We start from the raw sequence: 15805 nt of genomic DNA, 5'->3' as shown, positions 1-15805 counted from the left end.
TGGATGAGTGGCCATTGGAAGTGGTTTTGTACTATATAACAGTAGTGGCAACAGACAATAAACATGTCATGTGATCTGCTTGGATACTGGATGGTTGATTGACCATCTTGTGAAAATTGGTGTCTGAATCGGTCGGTTATAGATTGCAATTTTTTTCTATACATGAAATTGATGAAATCTAAACATGTGAAATGATAAGAGAATGCCCAGATTCACGGCACATACCAGCTATGATCCGACCAGCAGCTGTACATTTTGGTAAACAACTTGTTTACTCTGATCTAATGCCAAGTTCATTTCATGCCCAGCAGAACAAGTTTCTAAGTCTGCAATCATCACCCAGAAACGATGCCCAGTTTTCTTAATTAGTAAGGCCTGCAGATTACAGGAACGGTGAGCAGGAACGGCTTCAGTCAAATTTATTATCTGTTGCTGGTTTGCAAAAGCAAATCCTCGAACAAGTGTACTCAGCAGGGTAGGATACATGCAAGAGGAGCCAGTAGTCAAGCATTGGGAACCCACCTCAATAAGCCTAATGGCATCTAAGATTAGTTATATAGTTATAGAAAGCCAATTCCAGTCCAATTTGTGAAATTTTCCATCTAGAGGTGAATTCATGGTGGTACTTAAAGGGGGTGTCCAGTTTCAGACAAATATTGAAAGGCAAATGTTATTGTTTGGATAATGCCATGTTATACAATTTTCCAGTATGCTTTCTGTATCAATTTGATGAATACACAAGTGCACAACTCGTTATAGTCACAGTACAGTAATTAGTAATCTGCCTGGTAACGAGCTGTGCACCTGTGTGTTCGACACGTGGTCATGGTATATCACATGACCATAGACCATGTATCACATGACCATGGGCTGAATTTTAGTCCCTGGAAATGAGCAGAATGAATGACAGCAAGCAGAGGAAGTGATACAGAAAGTATATTGTATCACTTTTTTAATAATAACATTTGTCTCTTAATATTGATCTGAAACTGGACAACCCCTTTAAGGATGACCTAAAGTTAGGATAACATATGGAAATGATAAACCTAATGGGAAAAAAAACAATAATGAGATTTCAGAAATTTATCCTGCATAAAGATGAATTGTCATCAAAGATAAGAATTAAAGTGATAACAAGTCTAAAGGAGCGCAAAATGTATATTGGACTATATTGGACACTATGGAGTAAGTCTACTGAGCTGATTGTGCAAGGTTCAATTTACACTAATATTTTAGACAATTATTTGTGCCCCTAACCTTGATGGAATAAAAGGTATGGATTAAGGAAAGGGGGACTTAAAAAGGCATCATATTATGCCAAAATGTTGAAGCTAAAAATTGGTCTAAAGAAAGCCAAACACACATGACATAAAGAATGCCAGTTTCCACTTCCCCCAACCAAAAGTCTGCAGCTATGAGTTGTTTAAGGTTAAGTATACCTCTAGTTATAAAGAACTTTCATAAAGGATTCATGCTGTCACTATAAGAAACTTATATGTTTCGTTTCCATTTATTATGCTGCTCTCTTTCTTATCTCCTCATCAGCCTGTTTGTTTACATAGAATCTGTAGTCATATTCAGCTCCCACACAGAGCCCTATGGAGATGGTGGGGGTGGGGTGAGGGGATATTAATTGATTTTTCGCCTCTTTCTCTGCCTCCTATCTCTAGCATAAGAGTACTACCTCAATTACAGAATAGCAGAGTGTAGCAGCAGCAGTTATCCTTGTGTGTTTTCCAGAAGCCTCATTTTACCCCTCCCTTCTCCATAGACTAATATATAAAAATTAACTCAGCGTGATAAATAAAGAAGGCAACGCATTTGTTAAATAAGATGTATTATAAATTTTCTCATTTTTACCTGTACTATTTAGTTCTAGATATTTTTATAATTGGAGGTATGCTTTAAATTAAGTAGCCACTCTGCACCTCCTTTCAAGGTTTATAAACCTGAAACATTTGAGTACAACACAGGTGGACTTGGTATTTTGGGGACCCCAACAAAAAATGTCTGGGGACCCCCCCAAAAAACTTAAGCCTTTTCTATTTTCTTGAACTGTCCCTATTTGTAGGTCAAAAAACAACAGGCTGCACTATTGTCCAATAATATGCCAAGCTATCTAATCTGCACCCCTCCATGTTTTACACAGGACTGCTGCAAATAGCATAACACCCAAAACAGTATAACACCCCCTATAACGCAACTACCTATAGGAATAATCCAATAAGTAGTGGACAATTTAAAAAAAAAGAAACAAGCCCCCCGATCTCAATTGCATGGGTTGCGTTATGGCCCAGTCTGCCCCTGCTCACAGGAGTTTTCTCTTGTTTACTATCGCCATATCTATTTATCTAATTATATATAGACACATATGTAAAATATTAGGTTATTATTAATAACAGGTTTTGGACACCATTAATTACTTTCCATATTAGACATTACTGCATCCTCTTACACCCTCTCTCACATGTCTGTGTTACTATGTGGTAGACTGCACATTTTTCTCAAGCTGTGTCTTGAAGGTAGCGGTATACAGCAGGTGTGAGCTGCAAGCGGTCCTCATGAAAGTGGAGGAAAGTCAAAGGTGACATTCCAGGAGAGCTTGTTTGTAAGTTATGGAAGAAAATTTTTGCTCTATGCGAAGATCTTCCATGCTGAGCAGAGATCGGTGGTAGCTGACAGCAGTGACTGCCCTAAGCTAAACTCTCTTTATTACTGATAGCTGAAACATTGTGGACAACTTAAGAGCACAGCAAATGATCCATTTATCAATAATATATAAAATACAGTAAATAGAACCATCTTTGTCCAGTTCAAGGGGGGGGGGGGGTAGATTATGGCGAATGTTAGTCTTCACTGTAAGAGTGTAGAACATGGACAGGTGGCAAATGAAGTAGGGGATGTCGAGGTGTAGGGATAGGTAGATAGATAGATAGATAGATGACAAAGAGAGAAACTATACACAAATATATACATAGTGTGAGAAGGTGACAGGGAAAGTGCTGGAGTCCCACTATATCAGCCCCAAATTCCTGACATATATGTGGTCCAGTGCAGGTCTGGAATAGGTTTCAACCCCAGGAGAGGGTCCTGAGGCTTGTTACAGTTCCATAAAAGGCTGCAGAGCCTACACTTCAGGGAAGATCCTGGGAGAAGAGGAAGTGCCTGGGCCTGTCCTGACACTGAGAACCTTGTGTTATGGTATGGGAGGGGGGGGGGGGGGGTGTTCGGTTGATTCGTGTGGCTGGTAGGAAGCCCCATGTACAGTTAATATTTTTTCTGTTTAGTTAGCGCTCAGACGAGCAGGATTTCGTTTGATGTTATTTTGCCTGAAAGGCAGTATTTTATTTTAAACATTTTTGTGCCTGACATAAAGGTTTATTTATTTAGCTGTTTTTCTTAAATAAACCACTTTGCTGCAAGATTTGTGTCCCTGTCTCTGATTGTTTGGCTCTGCACCATTGCTTCTACTGAGCTACTTTCCCCACAATAGATTTGAGATGATAGCTGTAAACTCCTGACTAGACCCAATGTTAAGATCTCTGATAATGGTCCCATAGCAGAATTATACACAATGGACTTACAGAAGATGCCATAAAAAAAATAAAAAAATTCCTAATTACAGACTACAGTAAATTTGAGTTCTTCACCCAAATCACACTCTTCATCTTCAGAACTATACATCAGTGAACATCAATGGGTTATTTCACCTGCTCTAAAATCCAGATTTCTTAAAAACTGTCTGAAGCGTAATAACAGAGATTTACCCAAACCTTACAATTTGCCCTTTTTTGGAATATTAGTTTTCTGTCAAAGCATTTGAACTTGACACAGAAGAAAAAAATAATCCCAGGATTAAAGAAGGACAACAGGCAATCAGCAGTAAGTAAATTTCTTTACAGCTTTTAGCTTGTCATAGAAAACCACTACATATCCATCATTGTTAATGGAGCCCTGACAAATCGCCCATCATTGTAATTAAAGGCGAATTGTATACCCTGCTGCTTCTTGCTTGATGTGGACAAATATATTGGAAGAGAAGCATATGGACAGGGACCAGAAAAAAAGGAATATAATATCCCCTTTGCTGGCATTGGCGAGCCAGTCGTAAGGAAAAGGCACATCAATAACGTCCGCCATTTGTCACCGGTGCCATCTGGACACAAAGCCGGAAGCTGCCAAGAGTGTATTAAACATTTTAATTTCATTGTCATCCCTTAAGATTGCATATCCTATGTGATTTGTCAAATAACAGCTCTGTGCGTCCTCCAAGAGGCCCGCCGAGCACGAGCAATCGCTAGTTAATGAAATACATAGACAAGCCGTTAAGTGGCTCAACACAGCTTTGCCTTGCCATTCAATTCATTCCCATGATCGCGGTGTCAATTATAGCGACTTAAATTACAACCGTACGACCGAACAGCGTTTAATTGAAAGGCTGGACGGCAATGAATCCCCTGCAATTACTGAACCAAAATTGGACCTCGTCATTAGCAATAGCAAATATCCGGATTACAGATGAGAATTAGCATGTTTGGGATGTGTAAGGGATCTACACAGTCAGTGTGCCATTTGGGTATGCAGCTTTTAATAGGTTAATAAGCTAACACTGGCTATGTATCTCATGAGAGAATCTTCTTGCTTTCTTATGCATAAGTAGCATTCAGATGCAACAGAGCTGAATTGTATTGTTTTCCGGGACAATAAAGGGGGCTGGACAGGATAAGAAAAACATGGCTGTTCTCTTTCGCAACCAGCTCTATACCTGTCTATGTGTTGTGTCTAATATGTAGCTTCACTCCTTGGAAGTGAAGGGAGCCATACCACACATAACCTGAGGACAGGTGCAGTGCTGTTTTTGGAGGAAAGCCATGTTTCTGCACAGCCACTTTATCTCTGTCCCAACATCTGTCGTATAGCGCAGAAGAAGCGCCTGCTCAGGGGCTAATCTGGCACTATAGCTGTGGATACTTTTACCTCCTCTGACTTTTCAAAAACCCGACATGTAGGTTTTTGCTCTCCGCTTGAAAAGTCGGACATCTTTGGGAAAGGACAGTTAAGGACACCCAAGGACAGTAAAAGAACGCACTGGATGTCCATTTAAATCAATGCAAAATGTCACAGACACAGCTAGTGTCCGATGCTAATGCCCGCACAAGATTTTGAACGGACATTAGCAGCGGACACTAGCTGTCGGACACCGACAGTAGTGTGAACGCTCCCTTAGACTACCTTGTGAATAAGGACAAAGGTACTGGTACAGGTGTAACATTGACAGACATGGAGGGAGGGAAGGGGAAACAATTTCATCATATCTGTGACTGGGTGATTATAGGCAGCTCTCCATAGTCACCAGAACTCATATGTCATCCTGTATACACTCATTATAGATGTACAGCTACGTACCACATAAGCAAGCCAAGTGGTAACTCTGGGACCCTTAGAGATGGGGGCTCAGCAGCTTTCCTACTAGTGTAAGACACATTCCTCTACAGAGATATTGCAATGATAACAAACCAGGACTAGGGAACTGTTATATAACAAAAAAAAACCTGACTTTTTGCTATGGGCTCCCTCTGTATTATGATCAAATGTAGCAAATGTTAACATGACTCAGCAAACTTGATTTTGACAAATTGTTGAGATGAGAATAACTGCTCCTGAGTTCCAACAGCCAGGATGGGAGGGACCTATGGGAATAACTGAGTGGAGCTGCTCTATGTTCTTTCTGTAGATTTCATGGAGGTGGATGGAAGCTATGGAAAAAGAATAGCACAACTGAATTATACTGTTTCCTTAGGTCCACTATTATGGAAACAGTGTAGCTAAATGTGCTATTCTGTTTCTATAACTCCTATTCACTTCTATAGGAGTGAAAAACCTCTCCATTACTGTAACATTACAGCCAGCTATAGGTTCACTGACCAGGACCCCTACAAAAATCTGGTGGTGTAGTAAAGCTGTGTCAGAAGGAAAAGTCATCAGACATTCTTCAAAACCGAAATCAAAGGTTGACTAATCTTGAGTACAGGTAATAAGACAAGTAATGAACAGACACAGGGTAATGAGCAATGTTACTCAGTAACTTCAACCACTTGGAGCTCACACACATGAAATGGCAGGCATCACTTCTGTTTTGTCCTGTGATACTCTTTGCCACACTCATGGGTTAGGTAGCATTCACACTACCGTCGGTGTCCGACAGCTAGTGTCCGCTGCTAATGTCCGTTCAAAATCTTGTGCGGACATTAGCATCGGACACTAGCTGTGTCTGTGACATTTTGCATTGATTTAAATGGACACCGAGTGCATTCTTTTACTGTCCTTGGGTGTCCTTAAGTGTCCGTTCCCAAAGATGTCCGACTTTTCAAGAGGACAGCAAAAACCTACATGTCGGGTTTTTGAAAAGTCGGACATCTTTGTGAATGGACAGTTAAGGACTAGAGATGAGCGAACACTAAAATGTTCGAGGTTCGAAATTCGATTCGAACAGCCGCTCACTGTTCGAGTGTTCGAATGGGTTTCGAACCCCATTATAGTCTATGGGGAACATAAACTCGTTAAGGGGGAAACCCAAATTCGTGTCTGGAGGGTCACCAAGTCCACTATGACACCCCAGGAAATGATACCAACACCCTGGAATGACACTGGGACAGCAGGGGAAGCATGTCTGGGGGCATAAAAGTCACTTTATTTCATGGAAATCCCTGTCAGTTTGCGATTTTCGCAAGCTAACTTTTCCCCATAGAAATGCATTGGCCAGTGCTGATTGGCCAGAGTACGGAACTCGACCAATCAGCGCTGGCTCTGCTGGAGGAGGCGGAGTCTAAGATCGCTCCACACCAGTCTCCATTCAGGTCCGACCTTAGACTCCGCCTCCTCCGGCAGAGCCAGCGCTGATTGGCCGAAGGCTGGCCAATGCATTCCTATGCAAATGCAGAGACTTAGCAGTGCTGAGTCAGTTTTGCTCAACTACACATCTGATGCACACTCGGCACTGCTACATCAGATGTAGCAATCTGATGTAGCAGAGCCGAGGGTGCACTAGAACCCCTGTGCAAACTCAGTTCACGCTAATAGAATGCATTGGCCAGCGCTGATTGGCCAATGCATTCTATTAGCCCGATGAAGTAGAGCTGAATGTGTGTGCTAAGCACACACATTCAGCTCTACTTCATCGGGCTAATAGAATGCATTGGCCAGCGCTGATTGGCCAGAGTACGGAACTCGACCAATCAGCGCTGGCTCTGCTGGAGGAGGCGGAGTCTAAGGTCGGACCTGAATGGAGACTGGTGTGGAGCGATCTTAGACTCCGCCTCCTCCAGCAGAGCCAGCGCTGATTGGCCGAATTCCGTACTCTGGCCAATCAGCACTGGCTAATGCATTGTATTGGCGTGATGAAGCAGTGCTGAATGTGTGTGCTTAGCACACACATTCAGCTCTACTTCATCGGGCTAATAGAATGCATTGGCCAATCAGCGCTGGCCAATGCATTCTATTAGCTTGATGAAGCAGAGTGTGCACAAGGGTTCAAGCGCACCCTCGGCTCTGATGTAGCAGAGCCGAGGCTGCACAAGGGTTCAAGCGCACCCTCGGCTCTGATGTAGCAGAGCCGAGGGTGCACTTGAACCCTTGTGCACCCTCGGCTCTGCTACATCAGAGCCGAGGGTGCGCTTGAACCCTTGTGCAGCCTCGGCTCTGCTACATCAGAGCCGAGGGTGCGCTTGAACCCTTGTGCAGCCTCGGCTCTGCTACATCAGAGCCGAGGGTGCGCTTGAACCCTTGTGCAGCCTCGGCTCTGCTACATCAGAGCCGAGGGTGCGCTTGAACCCTTGTGCACACTCTGCTTCATCAAGCTAATAGAATGCATTGGCCAGCGCTGATTGGCCAATGCATTCTATTAGCCCGATGAAGTAGAGCTGAATGTGTGTGCTAAGCACACACATTCAGCACTGCTTCATCACGCCAATACAATGCATTAGCCAGTGCTGATTGGCCAGAGTACGGAATTCGGCCAATCAGCGCTGGCTCTGCTGGAGGAGGCGGAGTCTAAGATCGCTCCACACCAGTCTCCATTCAGGTCCGACCTTAGACTCCGCCTCCTCCGGCAGAGCTAGCGCTGATTGGCCGAAGGCTGGCCAATGCATTCCTATGTGAATGCAGAGACTTAGCAGTGCTGAGTCAGTTTTGCTCAACTACACATCTGATGCACACTCGGCACTGCTACATCAGATGTAGCAATCTGATGTAGCAGAGCCGAGGGTGCACTAGAACCCCTGTGCAAACTCAGTTCACGCTAATAGAATGCATTGGCCAGCGCTGATTGGCCAATGCATTCTATTAGCCCGATGAAGTAGAGCTGAATGTGTGTGCTAAGCACACACATTCAGCACTGCTTCATCACGCCAATACAATGCATTAGCCAGTGCTGATTGGCCAGAGTACGGAATTCGGCCAATCAGCGCTGGCTCTGCTGGAGGAGGCGGAGTCTAAGGTCGGACCTGAATGGAGACTGGTGTGGAGCGATCTTAGACTCCGCCTCCTCCAGAAGAGCCAGCGCTGATTGGCCGAATTCCGTACTCTGGCCAATCAGCACTGGCTAATGCATTGTATTGGCGTGATGAAGCAGTGCTGAATGTGTGTGCTTAGCACACACATTCAGCTCTACTTCATCGGGCTAATAGAATGCATTGGCCAATCAGCGCTGGCCAATGCATTCTATTAGCTTGATGAAGCAGAGTGTGCACAAGGGTTCAAGCGCACCCTCGGCTCTGATGTAGCAGAGCCGAGGGTGCACAAGGGTTCAAGCGCACCCTCGGCTCTGATGTAGCAGAGCCGAGGGTGCACAAGGGTTCAAGTGCACCCTCGGCTCTGCTACATCAGAGCCGAGGGTGCGCTTGAACCCTTGTGCAGCCTCGGCTCTGCTACATCAGAGCCGAGGGTGCGCTTGAACCCTTGTGCACACTCTGCTTCATCAAGCTAATAGAATGCATTGGCCAGCGCTGATTGGCCAATGCATTCTATTAGCCCAATGAAGTAGAGCTGAATGTGTGTGCTAAGCACACACATTCAGCACTGCTTCATCACGCCAATACAATGCATTTGCCAGTGCTGATTGGCCAGAGTACGGAATTCGGCCAATCAGCGCTGGCTCTGCTGGAGGAGGCGGAGTCTAAGGTCGGACCTGAATGGAGACTGGTGTGGAGCGATCTTAGACTCCGCCTCCTCCAGCAGAGCCAGCGCTGATTGGTCGAGTTCCGTACTCTGGCCAATCAGCGCTGGCCAATGCATCCCTATGGGAAAAAGTTTATCTCACAAAAATCACAATTACACACCCGATAGAGCCCCAAAAAGTTATTTTTAATAACATTCCCCCCTAAATAAAGGTTATCCCTAGCTATCCCTGCCTGTACAGCTATCCCTGTCTCATAGTCACAAAGTTCACATTCTCATATGACCCGGATTTGAAATCCACTATTCGTCTAAAATGGAGGTCACCTGATTTCGGCAGCCAATGACTTTTTCCAATTTTTTTCAATGCCCCCGGTGTCGTAGTTCCTGTCCCACCTCCCCTGCGCTGTTATTGGTGCAAAAAAGGCACCAGGGAAGGTGGGAGGGGAATCGAATTTTGGCGCACTTTACCACGCGGTGTTCGATTCGATTCGAACATGGCGAACACCCTGATATCCGATCGAACATGTGTTCGATAGAACACTGTTCGCTCATCTCTATTAAGGACACCCACGGACAGTAAAAGAACGCACCCGATGTCCATTTAAATCAATGCAAAATGTCATGGACACAGCTAGTGTCCGATGCTAATGTCCGCACAAGATTTTGAACGGACATTAGCAGCGGACACTAGCTGTCGGACACCAACGGTAGTGTGAACGCCCCCTTAGACTGTTGACTTCTCATGATGCAATAGCTGCTTCCCAAGATGACATAGACTTACCAACCAAATAAATGTTGACTACTGCCTAGAAAGGCGCAATGGTCACTCATAGAACACACATTTGCCACAACAGACTTAGTGCAGGGTCATACCATAGGACTTGCCAGCCAACTAGTCTTGTGGTACAACATAGGCACAACCAACATTTCTACTTTACTCATGCACCTGCAAAGGAAACGTATCATTATACAGCCTGCATTACCAGCAGTTATAGAGCATATCTGAACAACAGTTACAATCGTATAAAAATAGATAGTTTCTTAGAGGATGCTAAACCATCTTGGGTGAGGACACAGCCTATGGATAACTACTATCACCTACCTATGGTTGCTCCTTACAAGAGTTATAGTAACAGCCTAGAGCAGCACTGATGCTGTGATCAGAAATTGAGAATAGTTATTTCCATCTCAGCAGAAATTTCCTTTATTATGGAAAGAATCCAGTCCAATTAACATTTGCTGAGTCAACTTAGAATTTGCTACTGTACATCAGCATGCCGATATGTGGTGGACAAACTGATCCTATACTTAGAGAAATGTCCCTCAACAAAGACGGGATCACATATGTAACCACATTCAGACATCTCCTTAGTATAAAGATATGAATAGTCAATGAATAAGAACAGGAACTTACCTTGCCAACAATTTTTGGGAAAGGTGTCCTCTGATTCTCTGGAATAGAGATAGGGGGTGCCACAATTGATCTTCTATGTCTCAAAAGTGCAAGATGTCTTGGTGCTTTAAGCATATTCTGTGGGGAGAAAAAAAGAAGCATTTAATGATGATGAAGGATTTCTAAAGGAGCAAACCAATAAGAACATATTGGGACAGATTTACTATACAGTGCAAATTTAGATTAGTCTTAGACTGCACCAGATTATCAGATTGTCTAATACTGTTTGATAAATCTGCTGTATATTTAGACAATCTAATTATACATCATTTATTAGTTGGCTTATAGGGAGTCTACCATCTTGTCCAGACACATTGAACTGTCACACCATATTATAGTGTGTGGGGAGTCTGACAAAGTACCTGGAGTGTGAAATAACTATTACCTACAACCCTGCTTAACTACCCTTATCTACCTGTTTTATGAGCTTGTATCAAACAAGGAGTAGATTTTACCATTGACTTTCCTTATCTAATGTGCCCTGTATGTGTAAACCACTCCAGCTTGGCAGTAGTGTGGACCAGGACCATTTATGATGTGGGTTGCTCCTAAATCAGAATGGGTAAGGTCATGCCAGGAGATGATAGAGATCTGAGCGGCAAGAGTAGTGTTTAAGGGAGTCGAAGATTCACCCCCAGTGCCCCAACTGCTGAATTTGCATAACACTTCCAGGTTGTTTTTGTCTGAATCTACAAAAGTGCCATTTATATGTGATCTGTAATGCGGTGGTAGCAGTTGAATATGCTTGGAGTAGCTGCTAGAGTCCCTTTAATTGGGACAAAATATTTGTAAACATTTTGACACATTTTTGGAGCATGTCAAGCTCCGTCTCATTTTGAAATTCACTCCTGTTCTTATAAATCTTTCCTACTTATCAGACAAAGCACATAAACTATCAGAAAGCATGTATGCCAGTTTTCTAGGTCAAATTATGGCAGAATTCTGGTGCAGTTTTACGGGACTTTCATGTTTGGTGTTTTTGAATTCCCTCTGCACTCATAAACGCTAGTCTAAAGTCTGCTCTAATTACTTTGTGCTGTCTCAAAGAAGCTAGTCTCTAACCACCAGCTCAGGGAGAACTGAAAATTAAACGTAGAGCATGAAGAGGGGAAAACTGCTAAAGAAGTCAGCCTCTGGTCAAGTGAGACACTTTTGTAAGAAAAAAAACTGCAATGGTTTTCCAATCCTGGACTTTTAATTGTTTTGTCATTTTATTTCCAAGCTCGATGACTAATTTGGAACTGACTAATATTCAGAACTGCACAAATCTGTCAACGTCTGTGAACTTCGTCATAAGCGAGTTAATTTCATCTCCTATCTAAAATCTCATTACTTAGACATTTTTAGAGATCTTTAGGGATTGTGTCCATTTCAAATAGTCAAATGTTCCAATCTGTATTTGAAGACTTCATATATTACTCTTTGCTTTGAAACTTCATTACATTTTCGTCATGGGAATAAGCGAGTATGTTGTAAACATATTGATCTGTCACTGGAAGCATTTAAAGCTATGTGAAAGGTAGACCTTTCCGGAGCTCATTATTAGTTACCAGAATAGATGTTACATTCCTGGTCATTTAAAGACTTCAATAAATTAGTCCTGATGATGTCAAAGTGTCTAGCGCTGGATATGAGTTAAATTATTCTGAAGTTCTACATTGATCTTGAAGAAAAATCTTCCAAGAGTTTCTTTAAAAAGCTTAAAATGATAGTTCCCAAAGCAAGAACAGCCTGAACAAAATACAGCAGGATGTGTTCCATAAATGTGATATAAATTACTGAAATATATTGAGTTGATTTGAAGTTCACTTCACAATTGTAATTCACAAATACTAACATTCGACTTCAGAAATTACATTTACAAAGACTGAGGTCAGAGGGTTGTTACACCAGGGACAATACCTTTCCCACTGCAGATACCTGGTATCTTTTGGCTCTACTAGCTAAATCATCAGGCCATACATCTCAGATAAATGGCTGTTCTTTTACTACATGAACTTCTCAGTTCTCTAAAACTGGTTACGGTTAGAAAATAGCTCTATTTACCAGCACATGGGGGATGTGGGATCTAGAAACCCAAGTTATGATGTTTATATACCATAGCCGTAGATCAAAGAGGTTGTCTTCATGAAACCTCCTTTAAGAGGAATTCTTAAATGATGACCTATCTTTAGGATTGATTATCAGTTGAAGAATCCTGAGGTTCCAACACCCAGGACCCTTGCAGATCAGCTGTTTAAAGTGGCAGCGATGCTCCCTGAGCAACGCTTATGCTTCACAGGCCATGTTATGTGACCTGAAGACTGCCGGAGAACAGGAGAGGTAATTAACAGTGTTTTTTTATATTCTCCCCCCCCCCCCCCGGGCCTCCAATCATTATACTCTGGGGTCTGAAAAGGTCCCAGAGTATAATGATAGCAGTGTTCATTAGGGTTCGCTTGTGCCCTCACCTACTAATCCCCACTCCTGATTACAGCCACCACTGCTTCTGCAGAAGGGGAAGCGCATGCAGCCGTGAGCAGGAGCGGGGATCGTAAGTAAATAGGACCGGTTACCTGCTGGGATTACTCCAGCAGGTAACAGCCTATAAAAAAAAACAAAAAAACACATCAGGGCCCCTAATGTCCTGGGCCCTGTGGCAGCTGCTACGGCAGCTACTCCAGTAATTACGTCACTGCTTGTTAGATATTGAAGAGGCTATAGCGCTCACCCGAATGCTGCAGCCTCTTCAAATAGCTGATTCGTTGGGGGCTAATTTTTAATGAATGACTTATCCTTAGGATAGATCATGAATTATTTCTACTAGAAACCCCCTTAGTCTGAAGCCCCACTCTGTGGAAACACAGTTTTTGCTGCATTTTTTTGAGCCAAGGTCAAGACTGGCTACTAAAGGAATGGGAACTATATAGGAAGTTGTTATACTTCTACTTGTTGGTATATACAGATGTGCAATAGATATAGACTTATTGTATTACACTGTGTAGGAGGAACTTACAGCTTCCGGACACTAGATGGCGATGTTATTATTGTTATGTGCTGAATACATATAATGATATGCTAGAGAGACTTGTTTGTTCTCACCATGCTGCATATCTATGGTTTAGGTCCTTTCCAGTGTATTCCTTGTTATATTGCTGTATAGACATGCTGATGTATGTTACCTCATGTTCTGATAAGTAAACTGAAGATTAACCCATATAATCTACTGTGAAGCTTTCTTCTGCGACTACACTGTGCAACAGATTATGGGCCCAGGCACCCAGACACCCCAGGCACCCAGGCACAGGCATCCAGACAAACCCAGAGAAACCCAGGACCCAGACAGACACAGCACCCAGGCCTAGCAACCAGGCAGAGAAGACAAGAGGACTCTGTGAATGCAAAAGAATTCTCCAGAACAAGTCTCTACGCCCAAGTAAGATAAGTTAAAGATGAACAGCAGCTCAGAGCTCAGACTTACAGTAGCTAAGCTGAACAATGAGAACTATCGGTTATGGAAGTTCAAAGTGGAGATGTTGTTGTCTAAGGATGATTTATGGGAGGTAATCACCACAGATAGACCCAATGAGAATGATCAGACATGGGAGAAGAAAAACAGACAAGCTAGAGCTACAATCAGCTTATTAGTGGAGGATGATCAACTCATTCACATAAGAAATGAGAATACAGCAATGGGAATGTGGCAAGCTTTGAGGAAGTTACATGAAAGATCCAGTTTAAATCACAAGTTATTTCTGCTAAGGAAACTGTACAAGATGAGATTAAGTGCAGAGCAAGACATGCATGAGCACATATACTCCATGATGGAAGTGATAACACAGCTGAGATCTATTGGTGAAGATATTCAGGAAAGTCATATAGCAGCGATATTATTATGCAGCTTACCAGATTCGTATACTGCTCTAATAAACGCTCTAGAAACAAGACCTGAAGCAGAGATCACACTAGAGTTTGTAAAGACCAGACTCATAGATGAATACCAGAGAAGGAAAGAGCAAACTAAAGAATCCACAGAAGAGGTTAGTGGGAATGCTCTTAAAGTTACAGATAAAAAGCGCCACAACACAGAAACAAGAGAGTGTTTCAGATGTAAGAAAAAGGGTCATTTAAAGAAAAATTGTTCTATATGGAAAGCAGAACAACAAAAATTACAACAGAGAGACAGTAAACAGAAAGTGAAAAGCTCCATTTCTAACTCACATGCAGATCACTGCAATGGTACATTTAAAGCAGCTGATAAAAAGTCATCATCATCATCATCAAGTTGGTTTATTGACTCAGGAGCAACAAGTCACATGACAAGTAATAGAAGTTTCTTTACTGAGCTTGATTTAGATAAGAAAGAAGCCATTTATCTTGCAGATGGGAGCAGAATAACAGCAGAAGGACTAGAAGGAGGATTGTTATCCGTAAAACGTCTAACAGATAAAGGACTTACTGTAAAATTCAAAGATGATAAGTGTACAATCCTAGCAGGAGACAAGGTTATAGTCAGTGTAACTGCAGGAGAACAATTATATCATCTAGACACAGTACAGGAACAGGTGAAGTTATGTACACATGATCACAAGAATTGTATTCATGTATGGCATAGACGTCTAGGACACCGACATCCTGAAAGTATAATGGCATTACAGAAGAAAAATCTGACAAAAGATCTATTAATATCTAATTGCTCAATGACCATGATGTGTGAATGTTGTATAAAATCAAAAGCTACAAGAGTGTCAATGTCTAAAGAAAGTGAAACAAGAAGCAAAAGACCACTTGACTTGGTACATACTGACGTATGTGGACCCATGAAAGTGACCACATCAGGAGGTAATAGATACATGGTGACCTTCATAGATGACTATTCAAGATACACAGTCACGTACTTGATAAAGAACAAAAGTGAAGTTTTCAGTAAATTACAAGACTATGTGACAAAGTCGAGTAACAAGTTTCGAAGGAAGCCAATCATCATTAGAAGTGATAATGGAGGTGAATTTACAGGACACCAAATAGAAAACTACTTAAAACAGAATGGAATAGAGCATCAAAAGACTGTTCCATACACACCCGAGCAGAACGGGGTAGCAGAAAGAAAAAACAGAACTTTGACTGAAATGATAAGATGTATGCTGACAGATTCCAAACTACCAGAGAAATATTGGGGTGAAGCAGCAATGACGGCCA

General features: G+C 42.4%; 1 protein-coding gene across 1 annotated transcript in view; it reads right to left on the bottom strand.

Annotated features, from left to right (window-relative positions):
• The window catches only part of LOC142214455 (cadherin-13-like), a 295805-nt gene that overhangs the window by 54591 nt on the left and 225409 nt on the right, over nt 1-15805 (bottom strand). The window contains exon 4 of the mRNA XM_075283403.1: nt 10589-10705. Coding sequence (XP_075139504.1) covers nt 10589-10705 — 117 coding nt within the window. The remainder of the gene's footprint in view (nt 1-10588; nt 10706-15805) is intronic.

This window comes from Leptodactylus fuscus, chromosome 7 (genome assembly GCF_031893055.1).
Source record: "Leptodactylus fuscus isolate aLepFus1 chromosome 7, aLepFus1.hap2, whole genome shotgun sequence".
In the NCBI taxonomy this organism is placed as follows: domain Eukaryota; kingdom Metazoa; phylum Chordata; class Amphibia; order Anura; family Leptodactylidae; genus Leptodactylus; species Leptodactylus fuscus.
Note: the sequence above shows the minus strand (reverse complement) of the source record. Positions and strands in the feature narration are given on the sequence as shown.